Source organism: Podarcis filfolensis (genome assembly GCF_964270895.1).
Source record: "Podarcis filfolensis genome assembly, chromosome: 16".
Classification (NCBI taxonomy): domain Eukaryota; kingdom Metazoa; phylum Chordata; class Lepidosauria; order Squamata; family Lacertidae; genus Podarcis; species Podarcis filfolensis.
Window position 1 is genome coordinate 13,780,151 of NC_139620.1, and position 14,901 is coordinate 13,795,051.

Sequence of the window (14,901 nt, forward strand, 5' to 3'; positions counted from 1 at the left end):
AGGCGGCCCGGCGCGCGGCACAGCCCGGAAGTTATGTGGGGAATGCATTGGAGGGGGGACAGGAAGTGCCGGGGAACTGAGGTAAGGGAAGTGAGGTAAGGGAACCAAAGTTTTTTGCTATCTTCCGAAAAAAAAGGGGCTTCTTTTTTTGCGCTTCCCAGTATTTGAGGATTATTATCTCTTCGTCCCAAACCTAAAATATCTGAGGGCACGGGGGTGGGTTTAAAACACATCTCCTCTCACAAATGGCAACCCGCCATGTTGGGCATTGTTTCCTATGGGCGTCCGGAGTGGTGCCGGTCTAGCAGTTGGCTTCTCTATGGAGCAACAGCCCCCCTCTAAAATGTGCTCAGGCTGTTAAGAGGGCGGGGTGTTTGTGTGTGTATCGCGCGCGGAGGATTCCTGTTGGGTTGAAATAACGACAGACAGGTAGCGAGTGTCATCTGGGAGGCATCTCTTGAGCAAGTCTCAAGGAGCCTCTTTTATTGAGTATTACAGCATTGCCACATATGTGCTTATTGCTGATTGGTTAACACAAGTACAAAGCAAAGGTTACATTAATCACCAATGGATTACAGGGTGGGAAAGGGAACACAGAATTACACAGGCATGAAGACCTCCTTATTAAACTTTTACTAGTGATTGATATAGCATTCATCCGTAGATGTGGTCAACTATGCATTAAGAACAAGTCAGGTACAATGTTTTCCTGAACTCAATGTGAGCTGAACTGGTGAGTGAATGTCTTAGTACTGTTTGTGCAGTATTGTGTGCAGGAGCGAAACTTAAGAGCAAGACTTTCCCAAACATGTCACAGTCGTGTATAGGATTGTTGCATCCAGCATCCCAGCATCTCCCCCTTTCTTTATTTATTTAATGGTGAGTGGGACAAAAGTACTTCGGGATACGTGGTTTGCCAGCGCATGCCCAAAATAATTCTGCCCACCGATGTTGTTACTGAATTCAGGGTGAATGGGACAAAAAATACCTCGGGATACGTGGTTTGCCAGCGCATGCCCGAGATAATTCTGCCCACATCTCCCCTAATGTTTACTGTTGGTGCTGCCATTTCGCAAAGTAGGCGGCAATAATTTTATTGGGTGGCTGATGAGGAGAAAAACACTGGGACCAAAGGCGTATGAGACCAGGGATGCACTGGATGAAACAACATAGCAAAATTAATATACATATTATGATAATAGCATATTGAAAAAGATTGCGAAGCCAATTCATATTTGGTAACCAGCCGGTGAGCCACTGGGTAAACGAATCCCAGAGGCCAGAAAGTCCAACGTCCTGTTTGATGTGATGTGTGAGATTTTGCAAATGAGAAATTTGCTTTTGAATAGCCTTGGAATTGTCCGTAATATTAAAGCAACACATATCATTCACTTGTTCACAACCATAATGATGAAGCATTAGCAAATAATCTATTGCAGCGCGATTCCGTAAGAGTCCATGACGCAATTCACTCTGTTCTTTACTCAGAAGATGAAGAGCTTGTGAAGTAGAATTCAAGGCTTTTGCTGCAGAGCAAGCTAAAGAGTTAATATTCCTGCTATTCCGTACAGCCAATCCAGGGACTCCTAAAAGAGAGACGGCTAGAGAAATATATTCAGATCTGCTAGGGAGAGAAACAGAATCATCACAATCATTAGTCAATTCCACAGAGCGTCGATATCGAGAGTGGGATAAATGATGCTTCTTGGGTAATATGATAGACAAACGGCTTAAACAGCAAGGTGTGCCATGGCTAATATTTGCTGGAATATAATTGAATGTGTAGCCTGGACACAACCAGAACCAGCCTTCAGGCAGCTCTGTATATTTATATACGTAGGAAATATTTACATAATCAGAGCAGTTAAAATTATCCTTGCCCATTGTCACACAGTTGGGCTTTGTGCAATTGACCATACGGGCGCAAGTGATATTGAAAGAGGCCACGTATGGGGTCAACAAATCAATGGCTAGAGATGGGCGTCGGCGAACTTGGTTACCCCAGTTATGGTAACCAGAATAACCAAGGGTGCGAAGAGAATCATTTTGGGGTCTTGAAGTGAGAGTGATTTTATTTGGCCACTGAAAACGGAAAGGCTGGAGGGCTTGATTCACATAGTATGGGGGAGTGCAAGCTTACTCATTAAATTGAATGGTAGCTTGCAATTGTTGTAGCAAATCTCTGCCCCACAGATTGAGGTGGATTTTCAGCACACAGGGCTGGATGTATGCAATGGTTTCAGAGCTATCAGGCAGAGAAACAGGCAGCCACTGTACGCTTTTAGAAGAGGTTTGAGGTCCACCCACACCCCAAACTGCAGAGGCAGACTCAAGGGGCCACGTGGGGTCCCAGCAAGTACTAGATATGACAGAAATGTCTGCGCCTGTGTCAATCAAGCCTTCCAGAACTTTGCCATTGATTTTGTACTTACGAAGAAGTTTCTGTTCACCGATCCTCTGGATTACAGCTAATAGCTGTGGAGAGAGAGGAGAGAGCTGGTGCAAATTAGTATCCATAATAGAAGCAGTAGGATGAGAAGGGAGCACTACCAAATGTGCCCAAGACTCACCCTTTTTTAACTGCATGGGCAGATGGCTCCAAAGTTGAACCATGATTGTGCCCACATAGTCAGGATCTAGGACTCCCGGAATAACCATGATTCCTTCTTTGGCTGCAGAGAATTTGGGTAAAATCAAGCCTGTGACCTTAGGAGGTAATGGGCCTGCCAATTGGGTGGGCATGAGCACGATTTCACCAGGTAAAACAGCGTCTTTGGTTTCCTGATTAATTAAATCAATGGTGAAATCAGAAGGTGTTTCCTTAGGAAAATTTTCAATAGCAGAAACTGACAGCAAAGGGCTGTCTATTTCTGTTTTCCTCTCTATTTGTCCTGGCCCGAGAGTGGGGCCACCATGGAGTTTCCCGAACTCCGGCACTGATTTGCCCAATGATAGCCTTTACCACATTTTGGGCATTTTTTGGAAGGTTTAGCCTTACTGCCATCACCATTCCTATTTGCTCCTCCACCAGGGGCTCTGCATTGTTTGGCAAAATGACCTGGGCGCTTGCAGTTGAAGCAATTGCCTGTTGGCTTATTGCCAGCTTGGATGGCACCGGCAAGCAAGGACATCGCATGACTCTGGCTTCCAATTTCAGCACAAGTTTGAATCATATCGGCCAGGTCATATTTAGGGCGATGTATAACTGACTGCAATGCCTTTTTGCAGTCGGTGTTTGCATTTTCAAAAGCCAATTTTTTCATCAATTCATTTTGGGCTGTAGTGTTATCGACCTGCCTAGTGACTGATTCTTTCAACCTATCTATAAATTGATGGTAGGGCTCTGAATGTTGTTGCTTAATATTAACAAAGGAGCTCAGTGGTTGCCCTGAGACAGGGACTTTCCGAAAGGCGCGTTGCACGCAGGTCGCGGTGCGACTAAAATGCAAAGGTGTTAGTGTCGCCTGGGCTGTTATATTATCATACGGACCAGCGCCAAAGAGTTGATTGGCTGTATGCTGCGGATCAGCCAGGGCTGCTGCATTATGCTTAAATTCACTTTCAAAAACTACATATTGCGCTGGAGATAAAAGCATGCGCATCAAATCTTTCCAATCTTGGGGTAGCATTGTGTAACCGCTTGCTATCCCCTCCAGCATCCCTATCACATAGGAGGATTTTAAACCAGAATCAGTAATGGCTCTCCTTAGTTCCCTCATAACAGAATAAGGAAGTGTCTCGTACAACACCTGTTGTTGAGCAGTTCCTTGGTTGGTATAGGAGATAGGGAAAGCAGATGGCATTTCCCCAGCCCATTCAGACTCTTCCTCCAAGGACAGGAGCCCTTTCTGCCTAGCTAAAGAAAGCGCGGCACGCACAGCTCCTGTGGAGCAAGCAGGGGCTGAAGCAGGCGAAGGAGGGGTGGAAGGAGGGAGGGAGGATGTGGGCTGAGACGAAGGGAGGGGCTGGCAAGGTTGCAATGGGGGTAAAATCTTGGGGTAAGGTGGGGGATTGCCTGCAACTGACAAAAGAGCAGGTGCCGTCGGAGATGCCTGAGGTCCTAATTTAGCGACGGCGTCTGCACACTTCTGCCAAGTAAGCAGACAATGAATCGGAGCCCTCGGTTCTGCAAAAAGGGTTTTTCCGATCTTTTGCCAAGTTTCTACTTCCAAAGAACCAGTTTCTGGATAGGAAGGGCATTGGCAAGCAATCTCACATAGCAACTGTTCAATTTCTTTTAAAGAAATATGAACACCCGCCACCCGCTGTCTAACGAGATAGAGTAGCTCCTTGGCATGCTCTTTTTGGAATTTAGTCAATTCCCCCCCCATACTCACGAAGTAGCGCGCTGAGACTTTTCCAGTCGAGTGAAGTACAGGGGTTTGGCTGCGTGAGGGATCTGGCACGTCGGGGTCACCAGATGTTGGGTTGAAATAACGACAGACAGGTAGCGAGTGTCATCTGGGAGGCATCTCTTGAGCAAGTCTCAAGGAGCCTCTTTTATTGAGTATTACAGCATTGCCACATATGTGCTTATTGCTGATTGGTTAACACAAGTACAAAGCAAAGGTTACATTAATCACCAATGGATTACAGGGTGGGAAAGGGAACACAGAATTACACAGGCATGAAGACCTCCTTATTAAACTTTTACTAGTGATTGATATAGCATTCATCCGTAGATGTGGTCAACTATGCATTAAGAACAAGTCAGGTACAATGTTTTCCTGAACTCAATGTGAGCTGAACTGGTGAGTGAATGTCTTAGTACTGTTTGTGCAGTATTGTGTGCAGGAGCGAAACTTAAGAGCAAGACTTTCCCAAACATGTCACAGTCGTGTATAGGATTGTTGCATCCAGCATCCCAGCAGATTCCATTTTATACCGGAAGTGACGCAGAAGGGCTGGTCCCCCCCCCGCTTTCTTCCGGATTGCGCCTAAGTGTTTTGAGTTTTGTTGAGAGGTGGGTCCCTATCTCTCTAGGCGCAGCTACGTTGAAATCCCTTCGTAGTTTACACTGGGGAATAAAGCGGAAAACCAGTTTAGTTTGACGTCGGATGTGATGTTAAGAGCTCCGTTGGCATCGCAGCCCTTCATGGTATAACCACGGCTCCCCAGCCCGCCCAGCTGCAGTGCGGGGACCTGGCAGTGCTCTCCTGAAACATCACCCACCCACACAAGTACCCGCGATGCGAGGATAATATCATTGCAGGGCTGTTGTAAGCCTCACTTTCAGCCACTGGGAAGAACTGGGAATGTTATTGGAGGGTGGGGTGTAAATTCCTTAAATAAAATAATTTAAGGATGGAAGCATTGGGCTGCACTGCATTCTGAGCTTCTCAGCCACACACACTACTGCAATATAAAGATGACAACATTGCAGGGCAGATGTAAGCCACAGGCTCTAAAAGCCTGGGGTAACGGGGCAAACAGGGCCACATGGCTGTCACTTAGAGCCGCTCTCACACACATGCCCAAATGTTTAAAAAGGACAACCACAGGGTTACTTTGGAATCCCCTCATAAGAATATAAAAGTGGCCTGTCTAGCCCATCATCCTGTTCTCACTGTGGCAATCTAGATACCTCTGGGAAGCCTCCAAGCAGGATCTGAATGCAACAGCAACTCTCCCCACTTCTGACTCCCAGCAAATGGTATTCAAAATCGGTGGCATACTTTCTACATGGTGGAGGCAGAACATAGCCATTGTAGCTGGCAGCTCAGCCAAAGCCACTGCCACCTCACCATCAATATAGGGATACTAACTACGGGCTGTATTTGCATTTGTGGCGCAGTGTTTTAAAAAACTAAAGTCATGTTTCATTCCTGCTACTACTCCCCCCGCCCTTCTTTTGTATGAATGGTTGGTTGATTGAGTTCTTGGTTTAGGTTTGGGGCTCCTCAGTGCCCTCCTCCGCCTTGAAATTGCCCGCTTGCTCTCAGCCTCTTGCATCGGGGTCCAGTTCCCTTTGTGGCCCAGAGAAAGATGGCAGATAGTGATCAAACCATTGCAGTTGCTTTTCCTTCTGCTTGCTCCTATTGCTTTGCTGCCCCTCACTGCCCCCACTTTGGAAGTGAATGGATGGCAATGGAAGCAGGAGCAGCAGGAACAGCATTGTCCCCTCCCCTCAGGCACTGGCAGGTGCTAGATGTTGCCAACTCCTGACTTCAGCCCTTGGGAAGGGCGTGCTGTTCCCCTATCACAACAGGGCTAAAACCCTGCATTTCTCTGTTCTTTCTGAAATACAGCTGCTACTTTTATTTTGCAGGAAAAGGGGGAAATTTAGCATCAAAACTAACTGGCAAGTCTCATCTGACAAATGAATAAGCAGTCTACTGTTTTGTTCAGTCTGCGCTACAAGTGAGCAGAGCTGGCATACAGGTCCAAAGTGGCATTCCTCAGCTTCTTTTTTTTAAGTAAAAAGCTTGTATATAAGGAAACAAGCTGGAAAGCTTTGATTGTTCACAGAGGCCTGTTTTTGGGGGGGGGGGCAAGGGGGTGGTTTGCTGGATCAGAAATGGCAAGCTTAGGATCACACCTTTAAATTGTTTATGTACAGTACACAAATCATGCAGGAAAAATGGTTTTTGCTACTTTGGGCGCAGAATGAATTGAGTACACAGTACATCTGAAACTGGTTTTAAGCTCAGTATCCAACAGTCTAGATTTCCCCAACACTGCCACTCAGGAAACTTGGTAACCCGTAGGTCAGAAAGTCTTTACATCAGATCTCAGATCAATTCCTGAAGATACCAGGGCATTCATTGTAGGCAAGCTGTCTCTCTCACTGCACTAACACTGTGACATACCTTATAAGTTTGTCATAAGTGTTTCAACCCAGCTAATGACACTGTTGTTGGAATGGAAACAACAGAGCAATCCTGTGTATTGAAGGCGATGGAAGCTGCCCCATGTTATTAAACTTGTTTTCTTCTACATATATATTCTGTCATTTCTCCATTGTGGAACCTAAGGTGGCGTACAAGGGTTCCCCATCCAGGCAGGAACCAACCAAAAGCTGCTTATTTTCTGCAAGCTGCCTCGTGCTTTTGGACAATACTTTTTATCATTGTACTTTTCACATATCAAAGGAAGCTGCCTTTGGTTTTCCTTTTGGATTGAAAAGCAGGGCAGAAATTAATTCAAAATTTTAAAATAAATATACTTTTCAGGCAAGCCTTTATAACATAAGGCTGATCTAATGCCCACTTACCTGGGAACAAGGCCCATTGAACCCAGTGGGACTTCTTTCTGGGAATACAGAAAGATTGTGCTTTAACAAGTAAAGAACTTATTTACGGGTAAGCCTGTGCAGAAGGATTGCAGCCTTATAACAATTTATCTATCTGTTAATGGCAGCTGTCTTGTACTCAAATGAATTTTTTTAATTGCTGCTATCATTTGATTGTTACATCATAGTTGTTGCCCTTTCTTTCTTTCTTTCTTTTTTCTTTCATCTTTGGGCAGCTATTTTATGAACATTTACTTGACAGTCATCCTCGTTGGACACAGTGGGACTCCCTTCTCAAGTAAGCATGATTAAGCCCCTTAAATGGCAAACTACTTCGAAGCGGGATAGCATGAGACTCTTAAGACCAGGGTCGTGGGTTGGAGCCCCACGCTGGGCAAAAAGATTCCTGCATTGCAGGGGGGTGGCCTAGATGACCCTCGTGGTCCCCATGCTCCTATGAAACGAGTCGTGCGTGCATGTGGCTCAGAAGCTCCCTCTCCGTCCCCCTTCGAGCTTCTACTTTGGGGGGCGGCGGAGGGAGTCTCCTGCTTACCTAACTTTGAACTCGAGTCTAGGGGGTGGAGGCCTTCCAGAAGTGGTTACCCCGCCCCGCTACTCCCACCCACCCCCGACCATTGGCCCTGCTGGCCGGCGGGGTTGATGGGAGTTTGCAGGCAAAAGACCTGTGCAGAGTCCCAGGTTCCCCCATCTCCGCCTTTGCGGGTGGGCTGGGGGCTCCCGCTTTGTGCGCTAGTTCCTTGACGTGGCAGGCAAGCCAGCCTTTGCTGCCCTTTTGCTCCTTCTGTTCCGCGGGCACCGCAGGATGTGTGTCTACTGATGGTTTGTTTTTATGAATGGGCCTCGCGCTCTCGGGGGAAGGAGCGCCCATTCATGCCTTTCCGCCTCGATCCAGGCGGCGTTAGGACCCGCGCGGCGGGCGGCGAGGAGGAGGAGGAAGCGGCAGCGGCGGCGGAGGCTGCTTGGCCGGGTCGGGCGAGGCGGCTCCTTCCGAGGTGATCCTGATCCGGCTCTTCGCTCGCTGCAGGCCCGGCAGCAGGAGAAGGAGGAGGGAGAAGGAGAAGGAGGAAGAGGAGAGGAGATGCCGAGCAAGAAGAAGAAGTACAATGCGCGCTTTCCTCCGGTGAGATCCCCCGCGGCTGCCCTCCCCTCGCCTGCCTTACCCCGGGGTAGAGCTTGCACCAAAGCCCGGCCCGCAGCAGCGGAGCCCCTCTTGCCCCGGAGGAAGGGAGCAAAAAGTGCCGGGGCTGCTTCTCGGACTGCCACCCTCCTCCCCACCCCACCCCGGCCGCTGCAGAATCCCCAGAGAGTTTGAGGCTGCGATCTTAAGCCCGCTGAAGCTCGGGGGGGGGGACCCCATTGAAACTGCTGCGTAGACACGGCTAGGGTGGCTGCCTAAATAAATTAATCACGGCGGCAAATGAATTACTTCCCTTTTACTTGCCCCCCCCGTACCTCCCATATGCTTCAAGCAAGATGTGGAAAGGGGGGGTGAAAGAAAAGAAAGCAGGTAATACAGACCCCTCCCTAAAAGACACTCGTGCCTGCTTGCCTATAGAAGTCTTAAGAACCCCTTATTTTTGCTGTTTATTAGAATAGACCTGGTATGGGGAAGCTTTGGCCTTCCAGATGTTGCTGAACTACAACTCCCATCACCCCCTGGCCATTGGCTGCTGGGAGTCATAATTCTGCAACATCTGGAAGGCCAAAAGTTCCTCACTCCTATAGACACACAAGCCTGCGTCCCCCACCCCCACTGCCTTCCTGCCCCAGGGAATAAAATGTAACCCCGAACACACAGGCAGCTGATCCCTCCGCACAGAAGAGAAAACCCATAGGGGAGGTTTTCTGCTTTAGCAATTCAGTGAGTGTAGCCCGCTTTCCAATAAAATACAAAACAAAACCCTCCTTCGAAGAAGCTTGATGCACCTCCAGATGTTGCTTGATTTCAGTTCTCATCGGCCAGAGCCAGTGTGGTCCCATCCGTCAGGGATGACGGAAGGTGTCGTGCAACAACAACTGAACAGGAACTGGTTCCCTGACCTGATAGACAAGCCCCCTCCCCAATGGAAATTGGCTTTTGTAGCCCCTGTGGAAGATGTGCCCTCTGCTCTCTGTGGCCTTTGCAAGATACAATCTGGCTCCTGAGGAATCCATGACCCTCCAGAAGTTGTTGGGACTACAACTCCCATTGTCCCTGAACATTGACCATGCTGGCTGGGGCTGATGGGAGTTGGAGTCTGCCCACATCTGCATGGCCACTAGTTCCAGAACTGTTGTTGGACTGCAGCCCCCATTGGTCCGTGGTCCAGCAACACCTGGAGGGAAGCAGGTTTCCCTCTCCTGGCATGGAATAAGTCTGAGTTTATTTCCTCTGCTATTTGCTAATGTTGATTGTTGGGTCCTGGGCCAACCTGAGGTCTTATAGTAAGGCTACTTGGTGGGTGCCTCTTTTGTAGAAGGGCTTTCTGAAGAGGAGGTGTATTTTCTTTTCTCTGTCCAAAGTGCTGCTGCTGGACAATTTTGGTGGAAAACCTGGGTTCCTGTGTTTGGAGCAAGACAGATTATTTTTGTCTCTTTGCACCTTTCATGATTTTATAAAACCTCTCATCCTTCCTTCCTTCCTTCCTTCCTTCCTTCCTTCCTTCCTTCCTTCCTTCCTTCCTTGGTCCCAAAAACCTTTTTGTGATTGAGTGATCAAGAGACTGCTGATCACCCACATGTATTCCAAGCATGGATGGTCTCATGATACATTTGTATAGGACATTATTACAACATTGGCTGTTTTATCTTTTTACTGCCTTTTGGGACAGTGTTTATTATTATTATTATTGGCGGTTCACAACTTAAAATTGCAATATAAAAAACACAAAATACATAATAACATGAATATGATTATGTATTTTAATTTTAATTTTTACTTTATTCTGCTTTGTCATTTGAAAAACAATTTGGTTTAATTTTCCTAGCTGAATGTAAGATTTTATATTTCAATTAATTTTTTTAGTTAAATTAAAATTTTAAAAATCTGGAGGGACACATGTGAGCCTCTCCTGGAACATGTCCTGCTATCCTTTGACTTGTACAAGCATGAGAGTTGTAAAACCCATGAGATTTACTTCGGAGCACAAATGCATAGGATTGGGCTTTCCTTAGGGTTGAGAAGCGCATGACTTTGCAGATGTTGGTAAATTCCAACTCCCATCAATCCTCTTCCTCGGTCTGAAATTTCAGGCTGGCCAGCGTCTTTCCCATCAATTGCTGCCTGATCCTTTTTAACTGGAGGTTATGGGGTTTACCTGGAGATCTGGGACCTTCTTCATGTAAATCATGTGTTCTTGCACCCTAAAACAGAAACAAGACTTCTGCCCTCATGATTCTGGATAAACAGCTAATTCACATAGGAAACTGCCTTAGACATGCACACTTCAGCTTATACCCAGAACAAACTTAGTTGGTCTCTAAGGTGCTATTGGACAATTTTTAAATTTATTTCGACTGTGTCAGACCAACACGGCTACCTGCCTGAATCTGCCTTAGAGCCAGACCACTAGTCCACCTAGCCCAATATAAACCAGAGATGGGGAACCTCATGCTGGGGAGCAGATGGGGCTCTCTAAGATGTTCAGCCGGGACCTTGGGACTCTCAGTTGACAGTATCTGCTCCCCAGGCCACACCCCATACTGGCCTTCCTCCCTGCCTTCCCTGAGTGTTTTGTCTTGGCTCGGCTGAGAAATGTCCTTGACTGAGATAAGGCCTCTTGCTAGCCTGGGTGGAGGGTGCGTTGTGTGTGTGAATTTGGCATGTTGGAATGCAGCCTGCTCCTCAAAGGCAGGAGTTCTATCTGCTTTTTGCCTCTGGTCCTCCCCCTTCCAGAAACTTGTCCACAAGGGATTCTGGCCTTCTGCCTAAAAAGCATTCCTCACTCCTGGTCTACACTGATCTGGAGATGCTGAAGACTGAGTTTGCATGCAAATCCTGTGTTCTGGCGCTGAACTATGGGTCACTCCACCCAACCCCCATGAAGCTAGGCTGGGCATTTCCACTTCAAGCATCGCAATGCCCCAGGTGCCCCACTCTCTTGCCCTGCAGTGGATCCTAGCCTTTCTTGACTCTGGCAGACAAGGGTGCCTGAGGGCTGTCCTTCAGCAAGCCCAGCAGCACAGTCCTTCCTGCCAACCCATGGGACAACCTGGGTGCGATGCTGAAAAGCTAGCTTCCCGAGAGCAGTGTGTCTTTTTACCCAAGTTGGTTGTTCACTGGCAGCTCCCTGCTGCACCCCAGGTGCCAAGGCAGGGCTCAGGGGAAGGCTTTAGTGCAGGGCTGGGGAAATCCATGGCCGCCCCAGCTCCCATCAGTCTAGAGGGCAATAGGTTCCCCTTCCCTGGTTTAGTGCTTAGGAGAGATGCTGAGCCTTGGTCACCCAGTCCAAGTCACTGAATAGTTATCTGGGGGGGGATGCACTCTGCATGTGCTCAGAGGAGCCCTTGGAGGTTTTGTTGTTGGGTTGTTGTTTTTTTACTCTGTGGTCTACAGAGTTGGACCATTGGGCTTCCAAAATAGATGATCCCCTGGGCTGAGGTTGAGTTCCAGGATTACCTCTTCAATTTCTAAAGTGTTTCCTAGTGTTTGCTTCTAGGGCCACCCAATGAGTGGTTGCTCCACCTAAGCAGAAAGCCTCCAGTTCAAACGTCAACTCTGCAGTGATTATAACCAGCACCTTGAACTAGACTTGGGAGCTAGCTGGCAAACCGGTGGCACTGATGCCCTCTGTCGTTTACCCCTGTTGGGAAGTGAGGCACCCACTGTGGCCAGTGGATGGCATGCACACAGCCGCATTCCCTTGTTAATAGGGGTGAAGTACAGTGTGTCAAATTTGGTCTTCCAGCTAGTTTCCAAGGCGCCAGTTCAAGGCCCTGGTTATTATCGAGTGGTTGGAGATGGGGGTTGTATTCTGTGATTCCACAGGCATGTAAAATGTGGTGACTACCAGGGATGTGATTCAGCTTTGTGACCAGCTAAGTTGAATTTTTTCAAACTCAGGAAACAAAATTTCTAGATCTTACAGGATGTTTGGCTAAGTCCAGCTGAAATCTGAGAAGCCAGGGTTCCGTTTTAATACCCTCTTCCATTCTCCATTTTTTGTTTTTAAAAAGGCTCGAATCAAGAAGATAATGCAGACTGACGAGGAGATTGGCAAGGTGGCAGCGGCTGTTCCTGTGATTATCTGTATCCTTTTCGTCACATTGCCTGGATCTGCCCGCCCACCAAGCCTTGGGGAGAAGTGCAAGGAGGCCAAGTGGGGTAATGTGTCTTGCCCCAAGGAGATGGCTTGAGGAACCTGTAGGAATTCGATTCCGACCAAACTAAGCCTCCTACATATATTTTGCTCTAGGAGGCATAGTTTGGTCAGAATAGTGCATGGATAGGCAAACTAAGGCCCTGGGGCCTGATCTGGCCCAATCACCTTCTAAATGAGGCCCGGGAATCTGTGTGTTTTTACATGGGTAGAATTTGTCCTTTTATTTAAAATGCATCTCTGGGTTATTTGTGGGGCATAGGAATTCGTTCATATTTTTTTTTCAAAATATAGTCCGGCCCCCTGCTGAAAAAGTTTGCTGACCCCTGGAATAGTGAATACACTTCCAGAGCTAACACTGAATAAATTACTTCTGGTAAATGAGCCACCATTGCCGCTAGAGGGCTGTGAAAATTTGCATCCCAGGCATTTTAGACTCATCTACTCATGTACTATCTAAAACCAAAGGGGCATATTGGATGCAATATGTGAATTTTTTCCCCAGCAGGGACCTGCTGCTAGTCAGCCCCAGGCAGGATGGCCCGTGCTCAGGGATGAGGATGAAGCTGTTGTCCCACTATATTTGGGGGGCCTGACAAGTTCCCTAGGACTGGATGGACAAATCTGACCTCAGGCAGCCTCCTGTGTGAGGCTTTGCACTCTCTGCACATTGTCAGGGGGTTGGGGGGGTGGCTCCCTTCACAGCATCCCTTAACTGTAGGTCTCCCCAAGCTCGGGCGCTGGAGCTCTTTCTAGAATCGCTACTGAAGAAGGCCTGTCACGTGACGCAGTCCAGGAACGCCAAGACCATGACCACATCGCACTTGTGAGTACCGGCTGCACATCAAGGTGCAGGGGCAGAGCCAGTCATGAAAGGGTGGCGGATGGAGGCAGAGTTGGTGCAATCAGCTGGCAATTACTGACATCGTCTCTCCTTGGTTTTTAATCCCGTTTTGGAAATGTGTATATTCCTTGTGGCAAGGAGTTCCCCAGTTCAGCTTTCCTCAAAGTAAGCACAGGCATTGACTGTGGAAGTATTGCAGTTCAGCCTCCCCGTATCAGGCAGAATTTGTTGAGCTTCAAATGCTTTGGCTTGAAGTGCAGAAAGTGTTTTCATTTTAAACTGTTTATTTCCCCCAACCATGCCTCTCAAAAGTATTTTTTACTTACTTACCTCCTGTTATTTCGTCTTTTTCTTTCATACATGTATCTAATTCCCCCCTCCAAACTTCCCAGTTTCTCTCATTCCTTCTGCCCACTCCTTTTACACTCACTTCTTCCTTCTGCAGCAGCTTTAGACTGTTATCATATTCCTTTTTGTTTCATTTACTTTAAAAAAATTAACTTTCTTTCTTTCTGATTTCCTTCAGTACCTCCTCTGGCTTCTTCCTTTCAGAGGAGTGAGACCTTCCTTCCCTCCCCTGCCTCTTTCTCTTTATTTCTCTTTCCCACCCACCTTTACCAAGCATACAGGTTTGCTGGCATTGCTCCTCCCAAAAGTCAGAGGCCACAATGGAAGAGTGAGGAAGCACTGTGTGAGCTGTGGCCCTGAAGCACCCTTGAAAGTAGACTTAAGACCCACTGGTGGTCCCTGGCCCATTGGAGAAACATCAACAGTCCCACGAAGTTGAAGGCAGCTAGCTGCCTGCCTTCACAAATCTAGTAACCTTTATTTGAAACCATGAGGGCTAGAAACTTGTCTCCCCATCCCCCTGATTTTAAACAGAAGTTTTGCCACTGCATCAGCTGTGTCTGGATTTCCCATCTAAGCCTGTCATCTGGTTTTGCAGGAAACAATGCATAGAGCTGGAGCAACAGTTTGACTTCCTGAAGGACCTTGTTGCCTCCGTGCCAGATATGCAAGGAGACGCGGAGGATAACCTCATGGAGGGGGAGAAAGTTTCCAGGAGGTAGGAAGGGAGGGGAAGCCCCCGTAGCATAAGGTCCCAGGTTCAATCCCCGATTGCATCTCTCCACTTTCCCAAAAATGGCCATTTGGCAGGAGATGGCTAAGATCCTTCTCAGCCTCAGACCCTGGACAGCCTCTGCAAGACAGAGTAGACAGTATGGGGCTAGATGGATGAATAATCTGATCTGGCCTAAGATAACCTCCTTCATAATGGGTGGGATGGGAGACACTGGAGGAAGTTCTGTCCCTCTCCCCTAATCTGATCTTTGCTAAAGGAGGGAGATGGGGAGGTTTTTCCCATAATATGAATACTTGCTTGCTTCTGCTTCAGGAACCTTTGCAACCATCCTGCAAGTTGGCTAGTATTGTCCTTGTTAAATTGTGAGTGGGAGGCTGAGGATGGGGAATCGGAGGCCCTCCAGATATTGTTGAGCTCAAACTCC

General features: G+C 47.6%; 1 protein-coding gene across 3 annotated transcripts in view; it reads left to right on the top strand.

The window, feature by feature from the left end:
• Positions 1–14,901, top strand: part of DRAP1 (DR1 associated protein 1) — an 18,222-nt gene continuing 3,321 nt past the window's right edge. Inside the window, exons 1-6 of one of the 3 annotated variants that reach the window (XM_083591921.1) lie at positions 1–95; positions 7,468–7,529; positions 8,145–8,372; positions 12,407–12,479; positions 13,282–13,375; positions 14,340–14,459. In XM_083591921.1, the coding sequence (XP_083448047.1) occupies positions 8,331–8,372; positions 12,407–12,479; positions 13,282–13,375; positions 14,340–14,459 (329 nt within the window). In that variant the 5' untranslated portion in view covers positions 1–95; positions 7,468–7,529; positions 8,145–8,330. Of the gene's footprint in view, positions 96–7,467; positions 7,530–7,921; positions 8,373–12,406; positions 12,480–13,281; positions 13,376–14,339; positions 14,460–14,901 lie in introns of those variants that run through there. The other 2 variants (XM_083591922.1, XM_083591920.1) reach the window with 2 other exon arrangements.